The sequence below is a fragment of the Pinus tabuliformis genome, chromosome 2_2 (assembly GCF_031772625.1).
Source record: "Pinus tabuliformis cultivar Carrire ecotype Pingquan chromosome 2_2, CPIR1, whole genome shotgun sequence".
Classification (NCBI taxonomy): Eukaryota; Viridiplantae; Streptophyta; class Pinopsida; order Pinales; family Pinaceae; genus Pinus; species Pinus tabuliformis.
The window spans coordinates 80,146,915-80,170,395 of record NC_142300.1 but is presented as its reverse complement, the minus strand read 5'-3'; the positions used below and the strand labels follow the sequence as shown (position 1 = coordinate 80,170,395).

The 23,481-nt window shown below is 39.6% G+C and overlaps 1 protein-coding gene across 4 annotated transcripts in view; it reads left to right on the top strand.

Annotated features, from left to right (window-relative positions):
* Nucleotides 1-23,481, top strand: part of LOC149191536 (tRNA dimethylallyltransferase 2-like) — a 207,187-nt gene that overhangs the window by 130,745 nt on the left and 52,961 nt on the right. For all 4 annotated transcript variants that reach the window (XM_089404316.1, XM_089404317.1, XM_089404318.1 and 1 more), the window contains exons 8-10: nucleotides 21,227-21,463; nucleotides 21,560-21,669; nucleotides 21,848-21,932. In XM_089404316.1, coding sequence (XP_089260442.1) covers nucleotides 21,227-21,463; nucleotides 21,560-21,669; nucleotides 21,848-21,932 — 432 coding nt within the window. The remainder of the gene's footprint in view (nucleotides 1-21,226; nucleotides 21,464-21,559; nucleotides 21,670-21,847; nucleotides 21,933-23,481) is intronic.

Sequence of the window (23,481 nt, the reverse complement as noted above, 5' to 3'; positions counted from 1 at the left end):
AGATTTTCCAACAAGACTAAAAAATTAGACGTTTCTCGTGGTGGCAAGAGGCCCAAACATAAGCAATAGATAATAGATTTACTTGTCTTTTCTAGTTTCTAGTAGTTTTTATAACTATTGACTCTTTCATATTTATTATGATATTTTTTAAACAATATATGACAATTTAAGTTCGAAGTTGGCAATTATAACTCATTAGTAATGAATTATGAATATGATGCTTCATGAAAGTTGAAAGTTGTTTCATTTCATTTTATAACATTTCATTTCATGTTAGATATTATTTGTTGTAATGGTTACACTTGGCTTACAAGTACAACTTTGGTGATCAATGATGATAAATGTTATATATTGAATTTTGAAAGCTTGAACTTTAAGATTGATGACTCATGAGACTCAATATGTTGTATGTTACTATGTTACTAACTTGTGGACGTGGTTGATGAAGATTATAACTTCTAGATGATTGTTGTTATATGGTTCAATCTATGTTTTTTATATCTAATTCATCATTCTACATGTTTTTGTTGACATATATGTATCAAAATATAAAAATATAAAAAATATATATATTATATAAAAAACGCTCCGGGAATCGCTTCGAAACCAAGAGCTTCTGAAAATGTCGCTCCTGCACTCGTTTTCGCTCCCGCTCCCGCTCCCAATTAACATTGGTTTTTATGTAAAAAGGTCATTTAGGCCTCCTCCACCAAGTTGGCCTCAACTTGGACAAGTCAACCTAATTAGAGAGGCAAAAACCACTATAAAAGGGTAACAACTTGACTCATTTGAAGCACATCATCAACAAGTTTGATCTGCAGTTGTTGGAGGTAGAAAAAGGGTGCGAAATTCAAGGAAGAGGAAGGGAACGCTAGCGAAGGAGAACAGAGTCTTTGTCAAGCATAAGAAGTCAAATTTTCTTTCTCCTTATCTCACATGTGCAAAGTTGATGGGTTACTGGACAAGCCAAAATTGCAGAACTGTAGCTACGCTGAAAATCTGAAGTAGCCAGGGGTCGAAATTCTGGATTGTTGTTGGGTTGAAGTTGTTGGACAAGAAGAGACTATTGGAGTTTGCTAAATAATCTTAGAAGGCCGACTTGGTGGAGGAGGAAGGTATTTTGGGTCTAAGGTCTTGGTCTATCTCAATTTGAGTTACTAGTGGAAGAGTTTGATTGGGTTTTCCTCTATAGAGGGGTTTTAGCCCTAGCTGAGTGCCTACATCTTGTGTCATTGATGTTCATGTTTTGATTTGCTGGTTGCTTGATGAAACAAAGATAAAAGAAGAACATAAAGAGAAGATAATAGGACTACAAGAATGTCACAAGTAATTATCAATATAAGAGAATCTTTCTTCCTTTCTGATTTTCTAACATGGTATCAGAGCTAAGGTGAAGAAGGAAGGAAAAGGCAGCTTGAAGGTCAATTGAAAGAAGAGTTAAGGAGGAAGGAACAAAAGAAGGTCATTAAGGAAAGGATCATATAAGAAGAGAAGCCTTCTATCTATAAAGACTATGACAACCTCAATGAAGACAGAAAACAAGTTAGAAGGAGCCTCCAACTATAGGGCATGGAATAAGAGGACAAATCATAATCTCTCTAAGTATAAAGTTTTGGATCTTGTTCAAGGGAAAGTTAAGAAACCTAAAAATGATGTAGAAAAGGAGAAGCTTAGGGAAATCGACATTTTGGCCATGAATCTAATAGTAGATGGAGTGAAGAATAATCTAATCCCATACATATCCAATATAGATTCTGCTCAAGAAATGTATGAAGCCCTCTCCAAGTTGTTCACCATCAATAATATTGGTTAGATAGCTAGTCTCAAGAATCAATTAAGAACAATTAAGATGACAAAAGATGATACTGTGTCATGATACTTTGTAAGGATATCTAGAATAAGAGATGACCTCCAAGCGATTGATGAAGTTGTACCAGAGAAATAACTCGTGATTGCTGGCATACTAGGTCTACCAAAATCTTGGAGCTCTTATGCATAAGAAATTAACAGCTGGAAAGATACTCCAACCTTTGAACAAGTGCGGAATGCATGCAGTCAAGAAGAAGCCCGTATCTCGTTAGTAAGTGACAAAAAGGAGGATGAAGAAGACAACATTTCAAATGCCTACACTGCTCAACACAAGAAGAAGGGTGTATTCAAGAAGTTTAAAGGACCTAGGAAGAAAGTTGACGAATCCAAGATTGAATGCTACAATTGTCATAAGATATAGGTCATTACAAAAGTCATTGTCTTGAAACCCAAGGAATATGAAGACAAAAAGAGAACATGCAAATGTTGCTGATGAAGCTCCACCAAAGAAGAACAAGACAAAATAATCTGAAGTCAAAGACTTATTTGCCAGAGACTTTTAGGGATACTATCCCTTGCATATCTTACATTAAGTTTTGCAATGTTTTCTTTTATGTTTTGGTTTTCATAGTTCATAGATTCAATATATCTTGTTAGAATCTTTTAAGCCGTTTTCATAAGTTGTAGGTATCCCTCGGAAAGACTTGGATTAAGAAGGAGCCTTCATCATTTTACCAAAAAATAAGTATTTTGTTCTTTGTTTTATCTTTCATGCTTGGTTTCCTTCCCACTTCGAGATTTGTTTGTATTACATACTAATAACCTTTTCTTTATAATTTTCCTTGGTAGGAAAGCTTGCAGAATACGTAAAGGCTATGGAGGAGAACCTTTTCGAATTGACACCAGTCTGCATTGAATTTGAAGCGCAACGATCGAAGGTTTTTAGTCTTCTCCATTGAGATCGTTATACTTCAAAGAAAAGACTTGAATCGTGAAAGAAGTCCTATTGCAAAGGAAGCCCTTCAAGAACTGAAGTCCTACAAGGTTTGTTAAAGAACAACTCAAGGTATGTCATATAGTATGAGATTTGTTGCAAGGTTTTCTTGAAACAAAAGGTATGATCATCCTTCTTTTGAAATTTTGCTTTACATTACTAACATCTTTATGTCTAAGGGTTTTGAATCATAAAGATTCTTGTCAGGGTGATTAATCATTAGATTGAATCTACGCTCGTTATACTAGCTCTTGTCATTTGATCATTCTTGTGAAACCCTAACCCTTAAGGTTCATTGTAAAACCCTAGCTTCTTGTTGCTAACGGTATATCAATGTTAATAATGAAACCCTAGTCTACTTAAGGGTTATTGATAAAGTCTAGAACATATAATGAAATCCTATTCTTTTGAAGTTTAAGGTTTTGATATTGTCGTGGTAAAAACCCTAGTCCTTTAGGGTATCTATTAATGTCCAGGTTATATAACGAAACCCTAGATTTTTAGGGTTTGATGAATTAGGTTTTATGAAAAAAACGCTTGCAATAATTATAGTCTGGTCAAAAGTAATGTATATCTAACTTTGATGTATCGATGTTTGTGTCTTGGGTTTACTTAGTAGGTATGGATATTGATATGAGATGCTAGTGCATGATAATGAAACGCGAGATATGTATATGCAAGTATGCTATCTTGATAGTCGATGGAATTTAGGGTATATAACAAAACCCTAGTAGAGATTGATATTCTAAGGCATGATGATATTGTTTCGATTATTGATATGATTTAGTTTTGGGTTTGCAACAAACCCTAATAGAGTTTGACATGCAATTCTAAAAGTATAGTGTTAAAACCTTAGATGTACATGATTGGATTGATATCTTGATTGAGTTGCTGATATCTAAGGCTTTGTGTCTCAAGATGGACTCTGGGGTTTATGACAAAACCCTAGCAAGATGTTGAAGTCTAGTATATAAAAGATGTATCCCTTGTTGATTGTGAACCTAACTAGGTTTAGGTATTTGATGTCTAAAGCTTGAATGCTTTGATGCTTCCATTATAATGACATGATTTTGCTATGGTTGACTTCATGCTTCTATATGTTTGTATTTGGTTGTGCTTGTTATTAAAGTTTTGCAGGTACATGATGTTGAAGATGTTCTTAATGATGAACATGCTGAAGGAAGCTGCAAGAATGATAAATAATCAAACATGACCTTGATGTCATGAGAAAGAAATGAAGCCTTGAAAGGATAAAGTTACTTAGATATTATAAAAAGGAGGTTGTTGATCTCCCTAAGTTGAGAGGGAGCTTGGATAGAAGAAAATGTATAACTCCACAGTTGAGAGGGAGGACATATCATTAGAAGTCATAGTGAATACCTTGAAGAAAGAATGAAACCAAAGAATGAATGAAAGTACCACAATTGGATTTGCAAACAAAAGACTTGAGAAGTACTAACGCTGTATTTGGTGCTACTGAAGAAATGAAAGAAGAAATCTTTCGACAAGATTGTATTTGGATAACTTGATGATGATATAAATAGCATCAAAATAATTGAGAACATTATAGCAGAATGAAGGAGACGCACTTCTTCTTTCAAACGTCATTCATAATCAAGGAGGGGCCCATTAGTGGATGCGTTGCTGTAAGGTAAAATATTTTGAAACAGGCGTATAAAAATTAAGTTGTATAACCCAAAGTTCTAGCTGTAAACTAATAAGCCGCAGGTGAAATTCGATTAAGGCCGTAAGCATGGAAAAATAGGACACAAGATTTTTGCTTTGGGACAAATTTGAATTACATGAGGGTCACATGGAAATTTCTCTTCAAAATTGATGAACTAGATGCCCTCATTTCCAAAGTGAGTCAGTTAGAGGGGAAGAAGTTGATGTGGGCTTTGAAACCAGCCATGTTAGCCTTAATACATGCCAAGTTCTTGGAGGAACCTTGTGAAGGGGTCAAACTTTCGGTTGCATCATGTCTCAGTCACATTATGAGGTTGACCGCACCCACACCTCCATTCAATGATAATGTTATGAGGAGAATTTTCAAGTTGATAACAGAGACTTTTCAAGACTTGGACAACAGTGCAGGCTCTACCTTTGGGAAGAAGCTGGAGATTTTAGAAGTTATGGCCATGACTAGGACTTATGAAATCATGTTTGATCTAGAGTGTGACGGTTTGATCTTGCAGATGTTCCAATGCTTCTTCAACATTAGGAAACATCATCTTGACAGAGTCATAGCACACATGCAGTCCATCTTGTCCGCATGTATGAGAGGCCGTGATGCCATCTGTTGGGAGTTGCAGTCTCGATTGTTGTCTGTTTGGAGGAGAGAGCAGTTGGTCTTACCTATTGCTTATGGTCTAGCTGAGAGGTTGGTTGAGCATAACAGTGGGCTATTTAGGAGACAATTGACTAGGGAGGAGCAACTCAGGTTTGGGGGCTCATGCAGCAAGAATGAGATGAGAAGGAAGGGACTTTGCTTCTTCTTCAAAGGACCTGGGGTACGTGACCACTCATGCTTCAGTGACATTGAGGAGATGACAACGGTAGAGAAGAGAGATATTCTTCATCTCTTGTCAGAATGAGGACTCCATGTTGGATGAGTCCATGGGTACATACGATGATACCTTAAAGGAGCACGAGCAATCATATGGGGTTGATGACAGTAGCCCAGATATGCATCCATGTGTGGTGGATGAGTACGATTTCCCATGTGGGAAAGAGATCAGGGAGCAGATGAGCGGCTGATGATTCAACATAGAGAGCACATAGAGGAGCATGAGTCATGGCGAGTCATTGACATCAGGCCAGATTCATATGATGAGCAGTTTGTGGGTCCTAGGAGAGACATTCAGGATAGTGTGTCACTAGTGATGAGTCAGCGTGAGCAACATATGATGGAGCGTGAGTCAGCTAAGGAGGATGAGGCACACAGTATGCATGATGAGCCTTTTTGGGAGAGCCAGTTGGAGGTTCATATTGAACCTGTGATGATGGAGGATGAGCAGCCACCCTTGGGGTCAGTCATTGATGAGGAGCAGACAGATGTACAGACAACTGGCAGGGTGACGATGTTCACTGACACTTGTCCTCAGGAGATGCTGGAGTATGACAGGACAGTTTGGCAGGAGATTGGTGGATTGGAAGAGCGTGGAGTTTCCTATCAGGCGAGGGAGATGGCAGTGCATCCATCTTTGGGTCTACCCATTGATGAGGTGCAAACAGGTGTAGTGGCAGCTAGCCGAGCTGCAACATTTTCAGGCAACAACCCTCTCCAGGAGTACATAGACAGGGCTTGCAGCACAATTTGGCTACTTGTACCCATTACAGGGAGAGAGGCAGGACTTTCTCGATGGATATTGCTGACCAACCAGATAGGGCAGCATGAGTTGAGCATGGACCAACATTAGCATAGTAGATTTGTTCCTTACACAGGAGTCCATGACTTAGATCGGCGGGAGATCATGAGTTGCTATCCTATTGGAGTATCATTCTTAGTCAGGAGTAGTGTACTGCAGGAGCCTTTAGAGGTGGGTGATATTACATACTCCAGTCGCCAGCAGAATGTAGGTTGGCCACTCATCAGTATCTCAGCACAACATCAGTATGGTGAGACCGACCTTGGGGTATGCGAAGGATTGGATTGGAGAGAGGTGATGAGCTAGTACATAGTTGGTAGGGCAACATTCACGGCTAGAGCTACAACACAACAGGAGCCATGTAGCATTAATGCTCCTTAGTGGCATTGGGATCCAGGTGGATCTATTGGCAGCAGGTTGAGTTAGAGATGGACATGGGATCCAGGTATTGAAGGATCTAGTCATGTTCTGATAGCTTGGAGACGTTATGTGGACTAGTGGTTTGTATGGGATCTAGGCATTGGGTCTCAATGGCGTTGGGCCACCAGATTAGTCCTCAGATTTGGATTGCTTGAGGGCAAGCAATCTTGGGGCGAGAGGACTGTCATGTCCCCATTTTTATTCTTCTTCATAGTACAACTGGGGTGGATTCCCAAGACGGGGGATGGCCAAGTTAGTGGAGCAGGTTTATGTCACCAGGGGTCCCGATGGAGTTTTGAGGAGCTTTTATGGGATTTGATGGCATTCGCTTGGCATATTGCATCATCAGCATAACTTGCCTTTCGTTCCGTTGCATTCCGACAACTTTCAAAAATCAACATTATTATCGGGCATAACTTAATTAATTATGCTCAGGGTGGCATTGTGGGGAGATTAATTGATGGAACACCTCAGTGTAATAGCTCGTTGGGACCAGAACAAGAAGATCTACATGATGGGGCTTTTGATAGGAGTTTCAGTGACCTGAGGAGACATGGTGGCCAATATATACTTTTCCCGCATTAAAGATAATATTTTAATTAAAATAAAAGAGGGAAAAGTGCTCCATGATTAAAATAATAATAAAACAAAAGATTCTAGAGGGGTCCATCAGATCTATAAAAGAGGAGGAAACCATTGGAGGACATCTTGGATTGGGTATTGTTTATTGTATGAGAAGTTGAGAACCCGGTTCTCTACTCCATTGGTAGCCCCAGTACGAAAACCCTTGGGTGATTTAGAGAGATTGGGCGAGCACCCATCTTCCTTTGGTGGATCCATTCAGGGTTCACAGGTTGTAGTGATTTGATTTTTAGTGTGTTTTGGGAGGCCCATTGTGGCATTATTGTAGATCTGTTGAGGCGAACTATCTTAGGAAAAGTGCTCCATGATTAAAATAATAATAAAACAAAAGATTGTAGAGGGGTCCATCAGAGCTGTAAAAGAGGAGGAGACCATTGGAGGACATCTTGGATTGAGTATTGTTTCTTGTATGAGAAGTTGAGAACCTGATTCTCTACTCCATTGGTAGCTCCAGGACGAAAACCCTCGGATGATTTAGAGAGATTAGGCGAGCACCCATCTTCCCTTGGTGGATCCATTCAGGGTTCACAGGTTGTAGTGATTTGATTTTTAGTGTGTTTTGGGAGGCCCATTGTGGCATTATTGTAGATCTGTTGAGGCGAACTATCTTAGCTATTTTGTTACTCTAGCATGTAAAACCCTAGTTCATATATTATAATAAAGATGAGATTGTTTCTGCTTATCACGTTATAGAATTGCATGCATTTTTGTTCTATTTTACATGGCAATCTTTTGTTTATGAATAGAATTTTTATCTGGAGTTTTTCTGAGTTAAAATTTGGGTTGTTCCAAATTTATTTGAATTGGGACATTATAGGTTTTGAGGCCGGAGTGCTCCCTTAGGTCATGGGGTTGGACGGAGAGGCCATATGGTTGGGAAGATTGATTATATTGACATCGAGATCATGATTCCTCCCTTAGGTCATGGGGTTTGACCGAGAGACCATTGTTTATGGTCGGGGAGATCGATCCTGAGTACTCGCTTAGGTCATGGAGTTTGACGGGGAAACCATTATTTATGGTTGGAGAGATTGATCTTGATTACTCCCTTAGGTCATGGGGTTTGACTGAGAGATCATTGTTTAGGGTTGGGGATATTGACTTTGATTACTCGGTTAGGTCATGGAGTTTGATCAGGAAACCATTGTTTATGGTTGGGGAGATTGGCATCATGAGCAACATAGAATGCTCCCCCAGTTAGTAGGGTTCTGACCATATTGCCATGGGTTTTGGCTAGTGGGTTGAGCTTGATGCTTTCAATCTTTTCCTGTGGAGAAATTTTATTCATAATATGTACATTTGTTGGATTCAAGGAAAAATACCTCCTTGGCTAAGAGGGAATGTTGAAATTATGTAGCCGTGGTTAGTACTTTTGTCAACAAAATCAAAAGGAACATTATTATTATTTTGCTGTCCAAGTTGGCCCCAGTTTGACAAGTCGACCCCACCTCATGAAGGGGTTTGACCCTTGGTCAAACCCACTTGATAGGACACATATAAATTGACATTTCGACCTCTTCATTTAGCCATCTCCTCACCAATTCGGATTTGATGAAGAAGAGTTTTGTTCACATGAGTGAAGGAGGAAGAAGATACTTTGACCAACAAAGTTTAACTTTTGTTTGACCAGCATTGACCTTGACTTTTGTAGCTGTTGTTGATCAAATCTTTTACTGGATAAAAGGACAATGTTTTTGGAATCTTAACTGGTTTGTTGACCAAATTTTGGAATAAAAAATTAGACTTTGACCAAACTGTTTCACTGGCTTTGGCGATAGGTCAAACTTGGCTGTTTGAATGAAATTCTCTTTGAAGCAGCAGGGCCAAAATCCTGCCCCTTTGATCTTAGTTTACCAGAAGTAGCAGGGCCAAAATTCAGCCTCTTTGACCAAACTTGACCTGTGAGTAGGAGTTTGACTTTCTCTCTCTTTTGACTTGGTTTGAATTGAAATTTATTATGGTTAATGGGACGCTGCTTTGAATGGAAAATCAGATGTACAATTGATTGAATTGGACAATTTCTCCTAAGGAAAAATTTCTAGGTTTTCTTGGGATAAATTTTTGTCTCTTGTGCTTCATTGTTCTACTGTGATCTCTACTGCCTACTGCATTTATGGTTGAAATTTTTTCGGTGTAATTGCTTAATGATCTGGAATGTACTAAAGAGATAAATTGTAACATTGGAAGTAATTATCTGGAAGAAAATTGTGCTTGTCCCCATTGCACCTAGAAAATAAACAATTTGAGTATTAAATTGCCCTTAACATTCAAATTTGGTACACTTAGATGCATTATTGGTTTTGGTCCCTAATAACTGGTTGTTTTCACTAGAATCCATGTTGTTCTTGTCAGTTGGTTCAACAACCCAGGCCTTGGGCACCCACTCCATAGGTACCCGAGTCTTTTAGAGGAGTACATCGGTCCAAACAAGTGAAGTGTTGGGAGTTTGGAGCCTCTTAGGAGCACTATTAGATGATACATGCCCTATAGAACCTCTTGGACCCAGGATGTTGGTTGAATTTAACCCAGATTTGAAGATTATTCAGGATGGCACCATTGGACCCAACATGCCCCTAGGCTGGCCTTGGCACAACTTGATGGGCAGGAGCTAATTCAGAGCCTAGATGAGGATGGCCACACACTGGGAGGCTAGGGAGGGATTGTTGCACCAGAGGAAACCATAGTGCTAGAGAGGAGGAGGTGCTGCTTAATATATGGAGACCCATGGAGACCACTTTATGGCACCCTAGTTGGATCATGGGACCCCACTTGAGTTATTGAAGTGAATTTAAGGGCCAACCCTCAAATTTTGTACCACACAGGCATCTACACACATTTGCACACTTCATTACACTTTGACATGGCATTTGGAGCATTAATTATGAATGATGTCAACAATAAAGGAAGCTACGACTCACATGTGGGAAAATTAAGCTTATTTCATTGTGAGCTAATGTGTTGGCTTGTAAACCAAGTACATTAAAGGATCAAACTTGTTTTAGGGGCTTTGTTAGGCATAATTACTTGTCCTAACCTCATAGAAGTAGAGGATAGCTTCATTTCATTGTTGATCATCACTTGTGACTGTTTTCGACCCTCTTAAAGAATTTCAGCTTAGCTTGTATCTTGTTGAGATGTGACCTTTGGTGGAATTTTGCTATTGGAGTTATTTCTTTAGCTTTGGAGATGTCATTTTGAAGCAATAAAGGCTTTGTTCATGCATTCTATCTTGTAAGTGTACCTTGGATTTCATAAATCTTTGCATTTGCGTCTAATGTATGGAATGGTTAATTATCTAGGTTTTCTATTGTGCTAGTTATTGTTGAAATCATTGTATAGATTCTAGATGACAGTATTGCATTCATTACTCACTTATAGAATGTGAATGATAATCCCATGGGTGAATCTTTCAACCAACTCTCCCCATTGACTTTGCTCCCTCATAAAAGTGATAGCTAGGGTTTTTGTTAATTTTAGGCAACAATGGTATGTTCTATGCTTTAGAGAAATTTTGCTTCAATTTCTTTATTAGCCCAGTATCAATATTTAGATTAGCAATCACATCAACATGATAGTAAAATGCAGATAGAACATAAACATAAACAATAGAAGACAAACCAAGACAAGAGGACACAAGTTGTGGCACTAGTTAAGGAAAAACCCCAATGTGGGGAAACCCTTGATCAAATCTTATTTTAGTCTTCAATAGTTCAATAGAGAGAGATAATACAATTTCCAAATCTGATAATTTATAATAGTAGCAAAAGAGCCCTAACTAGAAAAGTCAACACTGGTCAACGGGTCAGATTTGACCCTCCCCAAATCGGTCAACTTTAGCCTCCAAACAACAAGATAAAACAACCCTCAAAACAATCAAATTCAGACTAGTCAAAGTCTGGTGAAACAACCCACCTACGGCCAGCCCTAGCTGCAGTCAATGCTGGTCAACACTTGGTCAAATTGTCCAGAAATTCGGTCCCTTGAAATTTCGCTCTCCTAAAATTTTGGACGTGTGGAGAGAGAGAGGACCAGAAATGCATACCTAATCAATGAGGAGAGAGAGAGAGAAGTGTGAAGATGAGTGTGTCCAAATGAGGCCAAGTCACCTTCTATTTATATGCAACGTTGAGGATGAATAGACGTGACTGTTGGGCATCTGAGCCTACATAAGTTTGTTGGCCGACCTTGACAATTTGACCATAATCAAAACAAATTCATAACTTCATTTGTACATGTCAGAATCAGATGATCCTACACCTCTCGGAGAGAAGAATCCAAGAAAAATATCAGATGTCATAAATAAGATGCCACATGTGGAGTTTGGCCCTAGTTGCCAATTTTAACACTCCCTCTCAACTAGGGAGAACTCCATCTGCTAATCCATTTGCCAATCTGTACTATCTCTGCCATCAATGCATTGCTCTGCACTGCTGAACTATGAAGAAGAAGAAGTGATCGAGAATGTATCATACCATTCTCTACTGACACGAAGTCAGTCCCAATTGAAGGAGAGTGTGCCATACCACTCTTATTGACCCGAAATCAGTTCCAATCAAAAGAGTGTGTCTTCGGTAGTACTATGGTCCCTATCCTCATTTCCCTACTCATTGGCCATATGAGAGGTACTTCCCATGAGTCCTAGACTGCATGGGTAGGATGTCTTAGCAGGGGAAGGATGAGTGGTACATGTTGCCAAGTGGTATCGCAGGGGAAGGCTGAACCACTCACCCTGTACACAGCAAACCACTAGGGGAAGGCTCAACCACTCACCATATGGTTGCTCATCGCTCCAAGAAGTACCCCAAGCCCCCCTGAGCTCCCATAGCTCAATGTCCCTCTCATACAGGACCCTCATAAGAGGGTTTCTCCATGACTCCAAATTTTTCTCAGAAGGCCAAGAACTTGAACTTCTCTAGGGGCTTTGTCATAATATCGGCGACTTGTTCATTTGTCCCAATGTGATGGAGCCTTATTGCTCCTTGTTGTACCATATCCCAGATGAAGTGGTACCTGATATCTATATGCTTGGAGCGATCATGAAACATGGGATTCTCTGGTAATCGGATCCCACTCTGGTTGTCACAAAGGATCACGGTGGTATCCAACACATGTCCAAACAACGCACTGAAGAGCTTCCTCAACCGGACACAGCTTCATAGGAGGCCATACTAGCAGCTATGTATTCGGCCCAGAGGGTGCTCAAGGCAATCGATTTCTGCTTCTTGCTCATCCAGGATATCGAAGCAGAACCCAAACAAAAACAACATCCAGAAGTGCTCTTGCGATCCACCACACTGCCAACCCAATCAACATCAAAATAACCATGCAGCCTCACATCTCCGGCAGTGTATCTCAGTCCATGAGTGATTGTGCCCCGAAGATATCTCAGAAGATTCTTGGCACCAATCCAATGTATATGATGAGGCTCAACCATATATTGGCTCAATGTGTTAACTGCAAAACATATGTCCGGACGGGAGTTCACCAAGAACATCAATGCTCCTATGAGTTGACTAAGAAGAATTTTCTAATTCAAGTCCAGCAGCACTACCACATAACTTCTTAAAGTTAAGTTCCATCGGAGTAGTCACAGGCTTGCAGTCGACCATCCCAAATCTTTCCAATATCTTCACAACATATTTTCCTTGAGAGAGGAAAATTTCACTTGGCTTTTGCCAGACCTCCAACCCTAGGAAATAGTGCATCGGTTCTAGGTCCTTCATCTCAAACTCAGAAGCCAACTTCCTCTTACATTTGTGAATGAGAGGGTCTGCACCTGTCAGAAAGAGGTCGTACACATAAAGTACCTGAATGAGAGGTTTATCATTTTCAATCTTAAAGTAAAGGTTCGGATCGACTTCACTTCTAGTGAATCCCAGCTTCATCAGATAGCTATCGATCCTCTCATACCAAGCCTGAGGTGCTTGCTTCAGTCCATAAAGAGCTTTCTTCAACTTGCATACATGAGATTCCTGATCATGAACCACAGACCCCTCGGGTTGTTCCACATAGACTTCCTCTTTGATTGAACTATGCAAGAAAGTGTTCTTGACATCCATCTGATGTAGGTTCAATCCTTGCGAGGCAGCAAGGGCTATGATCGATTGGATGGTGGTGTATCGGACAACAGGTGCAAATATCTCATCGTAATCTACATCTTCCTTTTGAGAGAAGCCTCGAGCAACAAAGCGAGCCTTGAACTTTTCTGCACTTCCATCAGCTCCATGCTTGATTTTGTAGAGCCACTTGGAGGTGACAATCGATTTGTCATGGGGTCTAGGGACCACATCCTAGACATCATTCTTCATAATTGGCTCGTATTCTTCATTCATAACATCTTTCCATACTTGATGCTTCACGACTTCTTTGAATGATGAAGGCTCATTTTGAATGATAGCGCTCATGGTGGTCAAATATCCTTGACACCTGTTCGGCTTCTTGCTTTCACAGAAAGTTCCCCTTGGTGCAATGTGTCTCTCAGTATCTTCGAGAGTCTCCCTTTGGAGGAGGAGGGCTCATGAGGAGGAGGACCAATAGGATCCATAGGTTCATCAACATCTGGCATCATTTCGTCTTCTTTTGCACCTTCATTTCCGGTGCCAGCTTCTTTGTCCTTTTTTAGGATAAGAAGGTTGTTGATCTTCCTGAGGGCCATATCTTCGTCGAAGGTGACATTATGACTTATCTCAACTTCTTTTTGACCAGCCACATAAATTCTGTATCCCTTAGAATTTTCACTATAGCCCACAAAGATTCCTTTCTTCCCAGATGCACCAAATTTGTTTCTTTTCTCTTTCGGCGCATGAAAATATACGAGACTTCCAAAAATTCTAAAATGAGAGACATCGGGTTTCTTACTAGTGAATTCAGCCCATAGGAACTTCGGAAGGCCTTGATCATGAAGCATGGCACGAACTGCTTCTACAATAAAGCGATTCTTCCTTTCAGCCACACCATTCTGCTAAGGAGTGTATGGCGTTGTAGTCTCCCTCTTAATGCCAACTTCTCTACAATAAACTTGGAATTCATTGGATTCGTACTTGGTCCTATTATTAGTCCTCAATATCTTGATTTTCTTCTCGGATTGGTTTTCCATCAAGGGTTTGAAGTGTCGGACCCAGGTGAACACTTCATCCTTCTTCTTCAAGAAGTAGATCTAGGTCTTGTGAGAATAATCATCCGTAAAGATGAGATAATATAAGTATTCTCCCAAAGAGTTTACGGGCATCATACCAGATATGTCGGAGTGGATCAATTGCAATATATCTGTGGTCTTGCTATTACTTGAGGGGAATGGTCCCCTTGTAAGTTTTCCTTCAACACATCCCAGGCATACACCTTCATGCTCTACTTTGAACTCGAGCATACCTGTACCCATCTATCTCACATCGGGTAGGGCCTTATAATGAAGATCGGCAAACCTTCGGTGCCGTAGTTCAGATTGTAGAGATGTGTCACAAGGCATGGCTCCCAATGGACTTCCTCCAACTTGATACAAAGTGTCAACCCTGAACCCAAGAGTAAAAGTATCTTTAAAATTTCTTTTCCCAACACGTACCTTTCCATCGATGAATGCCACCTTGAATCCTTTGTCCTCCATGGCTGAAATGGGCACCAGTTTCTTCTTGAGATCAGGTACATATAGTACTTATTGCAAATGAATAATGTTACCTTGATTCAATTGAAGGGTAACATTCCTTACTCCCTTCACGAGATAGGTGGCATCGTCTCTAAGGATGATCTCCAAGTTTGTCTCCTTTTCTATCAGATTAGAGAGGGCTTCCTTGTATTCGATGAAGTGCCTTGAGGCACCACTATCAATCAGCCAATTTCCCAAAGTGTTCGGAGGAGAGGTAGTGGAGAGGGTCGGTATATGATAGTACTCTTTTGCTTATTGTTAACAACATTTGATTCTTCATACCTAGAGTTCCTTGATTTCTTGGAAGGTCGACCATTTCCTTGATGTGTCCCGCATTCCTTTTTCCTTTGCCATTGGACCTGCCATTCCTTTGATCGTTGTTGTTGAAGTTGGCCCTGGAATGATTGTGATCATCATCATGGGATGTGTCCCTTCTATTTGGACACTCCCTTGCATAGTGGCCAAACTTATTGCAAACAAAGCACATGCCCTTCCTTCCTCCCTTAGATCCAGGCTTTCCATGGAAATGATCTTTAGACCTTGCATTATTTCTCCTTTTGGCATGAGTGGAGAATGCAATGAGGTTGCTTCTATTAGAAGGCATTTCTTGCTCCACCATTCTTGTTTCTTCTTGAATGCATCTCGACATCAATTCTTCAAACTCTGGAATTTGATCAATGTTGAGGACGGTGGTTCTAAATACATACCACTCGGGTGGGAGTCCTCTAAAGGTGGTGAGAGTAAGTTCCCTATTAGGAATGACTTCTCCAATCGAGAGTAGATCATTCTTGATCTCAGTAATCCTCAAGAAATAGGATTGAATATCTTCGTCCTTTCCCTTCTTAATACCCTTCAACTTATTCTTGAGAAATAGAATTTGATTAGCATTACTAACCTTGAACATGCCGACCAACCTATTGTAGATCTCCTTGGAGGTCTTCAATTTGGAGATGTAGGCCACTAGATGCTTGTCAATGGAATCCCTGATAATCTTCTTTGCTTTGACTTCAACCCTATTGTACTTGGTCTTCGTAGTAGCCGTGCATTTGAAGGAGGTTCAGGGATTTTACCCTGCACATAGTCCATCACTTCTTTTTCTTCCAAGGTCAAATCAAGAGACATCTTCCATCCATTATAGTCAGATTTATCGTGGAGCTTGTCTTCAGCCGGGAAGTAGGGTGAGGAACCCATTGAACCTTTTCTCCTTGTCCAACTGCCTTTGGTGATTGCTCTTTCACTGTTTCTTGGGCTTTGTCTTCACCTCACCTCTGATACAATGTTAATTTTAGGCAACAATTGTATGTTCTATGCTTCAGAGCAATTTACTTCAATTTATTTAGTATCAATATTCAGATTAGCAATCACATCAACATGATAGTAAAATGCAGATAGAACATAAACATAAACCGTAGAAGACAAGCCAAGACAAGAGGACACAAGATGTGGCACTAGCCAAGGGCAAACCCCAATGTGGTGAAACCTTTGATCAAATCTTCTTTTAGTCTTCAATAGTTCAACAGAGAGAGATAGTACAATTTACAAATTTGATAATTTATAACAGCAACAAAAGAGCCCTAACTAGAAAAGTCAATGTTGGTCAACATGGCAGATTTGATCCTCAACAAATAGGTCAACTTTGACCTCCAAACAACAAGATAAAACAACCCTCAAAATAGTCAAATTCAACTGAGTCAAAGTCTGGTCAAACAACCCACCTGCGGTCAGCCTTAGCTGCAGTCAACGCTGGTCAACACTTGGTCAAACTATCCAGAAATTCGATCTCCTGAAATTTCGCTCTCCTGAAACTTCTCTCTCCTGAAATATCGACCTCCTGAAATTTCGTTCTCCTGAAATTTTGGCCTCCTGAAATTTCGCTCTCCTGAAATTTTGGCCTCTTGAAATTTCGGCCTCTTGAAATTTCGTTCTCCTAAAAATCCGGCCTCCTGAAATTGCGCTCTCCTGAAATATTGGCCTCCTGAAATTGCGCTCTCCTGAAATTTCGCTCTTGACGTGTGGAGAGAGAGAGGCCCAGAAATCCGTACCCAATCAATGAGGAGAGAGAGAGAGAGAGAGAAGTGTGAAGATGAGTGTGTCCAAATGAGGCTAAATCACCTTCTATTTATATACAACGTTGAGGATGAATAGACGTGACTGTTGGGCTTCTGAGCCTACATAAGTTTGATGGCTGACCTTGACAATTTGATCATAATCAAAATAAATTCATAACTTCATTTGTACATGTCAAAATCGGATGATTTTTAGATCTATCCTACACCTCTCGTAGAGGAATCCAAGAAAAATATCAGCTGTCATAAATAAGATGACCCATGTGGAGTTTGGCCCTATTTTAACAGTTTTGAAATATAGGGTTTCATTATTCCCTTACTCCTTGCCAAGATCTAGCAAATTTTACATCCCCATAGATTCCATCACCCAAGGGCTAGGCACCGGCCTTGGTCACTTTGTTGGTCTTCAATACAACTTACACTAAAATTTCGTTTTCACCTCAAAAACCTGATTTTGGCTCCTTTAGGATAAGTTGCTAGCTAGGGCTAGGGCACAAATCTCAGCTAGGGTTGAAGTCGTTGGGCCTTGGGATGATTCAGCACTTGTTCAAAGGGTGGTTGCCTCAAAATCGTCTCCTTTTAGTGGCTAATCTATCCATATTAGGGTTGACATCTTATGCCCTAGGTAGATTCTACGCTAGAAAAGACCTTGTTTGCCCTAGGCTTCAACTTGGGGCTTGTTGAAGGCTTCTTGTTCCATAAACTGAAGGTATATATAGATTGGAAGCCTTTTCTTGGCCTTGTGATCCTAGGTTGATCCATCTACCTTGCTGTTTCTCAAGCCCTAGGTCATCTTCTACCCTAATTAGGCTTATTGGAGGATGTGAATTGCCCTATTGTGCCAGCTATGTCTCGTCCTTAGGTAGACTTGTCCTCCATAAGCCTATTTTGTCACCTTATTCCTTGTACTTGATAGATCCTTTACGTGACCTACTAAGGGGAAGCCTCCATAGTGGTGAAAGGCCACAAAAGAACAGGGGGCAGTGGCTGTGGTGATAGTGGGCCACACTTCATATTATTGTCCCTTGGTCTAGTTCTTGCCTTGTGAGCTACCCTCACAAGACCTGCTAGATTTTGAGGCAACAGGTCCCCAAGTTCAGACTTACCATATAGTGGAGCCACTCATGAGGGTAAAATCCAATAATTCCTCTGGTTTAGCTGTTATTAAATCAAAATGTTTGCAAAACAAAAGATCAAATTCCTCGCAGGAGGCCAAGGAGGGGTCATGTATCAGCACCTTCAAAAAGTCGAGTAAATGTTCCAGTTTCTTTAGTCTGGTGGATTGATAGGTTAGGATTTGCTGGATCCTTCCCATTGTGTGCTGTAGTGGTTAACTCTTGTAGCATTAATGCCTTTGGGGAAAATATCATTGCTGCTCTTTGCCCTCATCTCCAGCTTGGATTCCACTTTGAATTGGCATTGGATAAATCTTGTGCGAACTCACCAAGGACAATCAACATGTCCTCCAACAATTACTCCCTCACAGTGTACCTCCTCCTTATAGCTATAGGAGTTTATGCATATGGAGAATTGATTCATCCAAATTCACTGGCCCTCCAGTTGGTCAGCTTAGTAATCCAAGCTTTCCTCTTCCATTTCCAACTCTGGTGCCACATCCTGCACTTGCTTGAACCCTGAGATTTCCTTTTCTCGCTATCCACAGGAACCCTAGTTCATTCCTGCAAAGTGTTCTACGTTTCAAATGCTGGTATGGATCAATGCCTTTCTGGAACAAATGCATCTACTCCCTTGCACTTAAATTGTCATAGAATTAACCATTAATGTAAATATCAGTGAGTGAATTGTAGATTGTATGTGCTTTCTGTCCTGTGTGAAAAAAGCTCTGGAATGAAAACATCTCTGCAGAAAGTCAAACCCGTGATATGAAATATATCCTTTTCTTCTTGTTTATGCTTTGATCACCAATTGGAGTTCACTCTAGTCCACCCAGAAATTCAACTCTAACCAGCCACAACAAAACTCTCTGTAAAGCTAAGTCACCTGACACGGGGATTCGGGACACGTAGGATTCGAGATTCGTGGTGTCGGATTCGGGGCACGCTGACCCCCCGGAACAGGACACGTTATATATTATTTTATTAAAAATATATATATATATATATATATATATATATATATATATATATATAATATATATATATATATATTAAAAATTAGATATTATCATTTTAATTAATGACACAAATTTATTGATTTCAAACATAGATCTTCATCTATAGCTATTAGCATGCATAGTACATACAAAATTCAAATAAATGTCAGTGGTACTGGTCACATAAATGATAAATCTATTAAAATTTTAAATCATGATTCATAATTCATAACTGAAAGACAACTTACAACTACAAGATAGTAAGATAAACACACTGACAACTGTAGTTTTCTCATTAAGTCATCAAATCAAAATGTGTTACATAGGTAGTGTTGGTGCAATGCCAATGGCAAATAGAAATAGAAAATATAAAACAACTACAGGTATACAAGCCTCAAGGCATCAATTAGCATCAGAATCAACATCACTGTCCCCATCATCATGGTCCCCACTGCTCTCCTCTACATCCTCGTCCTCCCCTGTATCCATAGTCGCCTTTGCATCTGCTGGTATGGAGGCTGACCCCTCTAAGTCATCAAATCTAACAGGCTCTAGCACTGGATCATTGAGATCCATGTTGGCCAATGCCAACTCAACAATGGTGTCCAGACCCATATCATCAGGAACAGTGTTACTTGGGAGTGGGAGCGAAAGCGGGGAGCGGGAGCGACATATTCAGAAGCTCTTGGTTTGGTGCTCTTGATTAAATACGAGTTCCATACCCTAATACATGAAAAAATTCAATGGAAACATTGCAATCCCCCAATCCTAAAATCCTGAAAAAATTGATAAGTCTGCTGGATTTTGAATGAAATCTAAAATTCTACTTTCTCCATATGAAATCCAACGAGGCCGGAACCACTCTCAAACATCCTGAGTCATTTCATGGTAATGTTAAAAATTTAAGTAAAAGGATGAAAATGAAGATCAAGGAGAATGTCACTTTTACTTTAAGAATTTAACATTACCATGAATAGCATATCAATACTAGGGCCTAGACTTGATTATGACGCTGCGAAAATGCTCTACTCCTTGCTGCAACAGCACAAATCACTTACCAAATGAAAATATTAATGAGCAAACACGCCCTTTTCATACCCGCGCTGAGCTTAGCGAGTCCTGGAAACCGGACACGTGTCCTAAAATCGCGACACGCCCCTGAAAATCGCGACACGCCCTCGGACACGACGTGTCCGAAACGGACACGACGTGTCCAAAACGGACACGACGTGTCCTGTGATTTGGACACAAATCCGGACCGAATCGTGTCGGATTCGCCGGATTCGCAGGGGGTTTAGGACGAATCCGGTTTCCTAGCTGTAAAGTGAATGTGACTCAACAAAGGGAAAATATTTTCATATAAATAGCACCAGTGATTATGGCAAGCCTGAGATTGAGAACTAATAAAAACACCAAAGCATTGTGATTAACACACCAGAACTTACTATGATAGGGGACTCAAGTCACAAAGTCATGCTACAGTTGTGAACTCAGGCCAAAACTACAATCATGGTGGCAGAATTCTTACGTTACTCTCTGAAGTAAGCTTCATAGCATCCATGCACTCTCATAGCCATCATCTATATACATATATATTGTTGGAATAAAAAATATTATATATTAGTAGTAAAAGGAAGCCTTTATTCAACTCTTATGGGGGAAAAAATATTTGGATGGCAAGATTTCAGTGGCAATCTTGGCAGAATTATGAACAGGATGGTGTAGAAAAGCATTTAGTGCCTCACCTTACATGACTCACGAGGAAATCTAAATGGTATCAACTAGCTCAAGTGGAATGTTGGCATTTAGTATGAGAAGATGGAAAAGAACTATTCAGATAAAACAAAAATGAATGAGTACTTCTGTAGAAGATTATATATGCTTCTGCCACATCAGTTTCAAATAGGATGAACTACTTTTAGCCTTTGGATTTGTAAATGCATCAAAAATTATGTTCATGGTTTACACTGGATGGAACTTTGTATTACTCCTACATTTCAGACTTGGATTTCAGATTTTTGTGCTAGGGTATTCTTCATATTCTCTATAGTTCTCTACATATAATGAAATTCAGCATCGCATTCTTTATATGGCCACATCGTATTCCATCAGAAGCAATGTGGCTTATGCAGGTATAAAGATAAAAGGCATTGATTTTGTGTTTTCTTGTGGCAGGGCAGAAAGGGGATACAGCAGATTCTTTCAGATATGATTGCTGTTTTTTGTGGTTAGATGCTTCGTTGCCTGTACTTGACAAATTTGTTGAGGACAGAGTGGATTTGATGATTGAAGCCGGTTTACTTGAAGAAGTATCTGCATTTTATGATCCTAAGGCAAATTATAAACATGGCTTGTGGCAAGCTATTGGGTTGCGCGAATTTGAGGAATTTTTCAATGCTTTTCCCCCCAGTAGTAAGTTGCATCTCTTTTCTGGTAGAGAGGTCACGAGTTATGGATCAAGTGCAGGTAGTTTGGCTAACTATTTGCTACAAACACTGTCTTCTTCAGAAGCTAAAGGCCAAGAAATAGAAAAATTAGATAAGGGGAGTCACAAGATCCTGTTAGATGCTGCCATCGAAAGGATGAAGATAAACACTTGCCAACTTGTACGCAAACAAGTATGTTTCCACCTATATCTCTCTCTTTTTTGATGTTTTGTGGTGAAGTGTTAATAATGTAATTTGATGGTATCACTATTTAACAATCAAATTGCTTCGTCTTTAGTATGAATATATTTGTTTTCACAAGGGACACTGTTATCTCTCTAAGAGTTTGGCCATTTACCTTTGCTTTCAGAAACAACGAATCAGTCGACTGAAAACGTTCTCTGGTTGGAACCTGCATCAACTTGATTCAACAAAAGCTCTAGAAACATCTGGCTGTATGATATATGCCCCTTCCCAGAGTCTGTTTTTTTTCTTTGGTGTGTGGTCTTATAGTTTCAATTGTATTTATAACATTTAGAGTTTCTTCTTGCTGGTCAGTAATGATTTGATTCACCCCATGGGGCTTATTATATCTGTAAAAAAAGCACAAGGAGTTATTAGTTTTCGTACATAAACAAAGAAGTTTATATTTTGTTGCAAATCTTTAATGGACATGTTACAATTTCATAGGAACATCTGGTACACTTTTTGAGCTATGCGTGAAAAATTTTGGTCACTTGAGTATTGACATATTACTGGCAAATGAAGTGGTTGATATCTGTAATTTTACATTAAATTGACATTGAGAAATGCTAAGACAGAACATATCACAAACCAGATTGGAGAACTGTTATGGAAATGTTGCAGTATCTTTTTTATATGCAGAGTCTGGGATGATGAATCATAAAACCAGTAATCCATTAAAAGTTAATGAAGGAAGCAAAGTATTTTTTTAAAGGTACAAACCTAAGTTGCATAAACGCCGAAATGTTTCGGAGTTTCCAAAATGGGTATGTTTAGAAACGTCACCTCCGAAAAATGGAAAGGTTGGCCGAAATGTCATATATATATATATATATATATATAGAGAGAGAGAGAGAGAGAGAGAGAGAGAGAGAGAGAGATAATTGAATAACACACTATCTTGCAAGAAAAAGGGAATAAGACCCATAAATGACAATTTAGAAGGAAAAACAAGTCTATATTAACTCTAATAGATGATTACATGATGATCGAGTTTCGACCGAGTTGCGGTGACGTTTCGTGCAACATAGGTACATACATGAATAGGTTTGAAGAAAAGAAGAAAGGAAATGAGACATATTGATGTCAATCAATGACTGAAAGTGGTGAATGTGTTTGGGACACCATGTGATATGCAATACATCAAAGCGACTGCATAATGTATATACAATGTACTGAATAGTACAAAATATAGACTAGTTGGAAAATATCTCTGTTTAACAGCTGTCAACCACATATCATAACAACTAAAATAAACCTAGGAAAAGACTAAAGAATTCAAATGTTCAAGTGTTGATAAGTTTGTATTGATAGGGTCAGAAACTTACAAGCATTGGTGAGTTGCAAGTGGAAGTTATAGTAGACTGTGGAAGTACTCGGCCCAAAAAGTTATGAAATGAATTTAGGACCTTCACTGGGAAAATAGGTTGAATGACCTTTAATGGGTGATTGTATATTTTCAGAGATTATTAATTTATTACCTTGAGATATTCTCCTTAGGACTCCAGCTCCCATGATTTATCTAGATGGCATCTAGATGTGGTCCTCATCTCTAACTGCTTAAAATATAGGCGTTGACACTAGATTGTCTCATAGTCCCCTTGCAGGTTAATACGAATGTGACATCATATGAATTTTCAGCACTGTTGTGTGAAAGTCTTGGAACAGAGGAATGAGGATATGGAGGGACAATTTTCAGGGCTTCTCCAAGTTAAAAAAATGCTCCTAAAAGCTAAGAAAATGTTGCTGCTACTGAAAAGT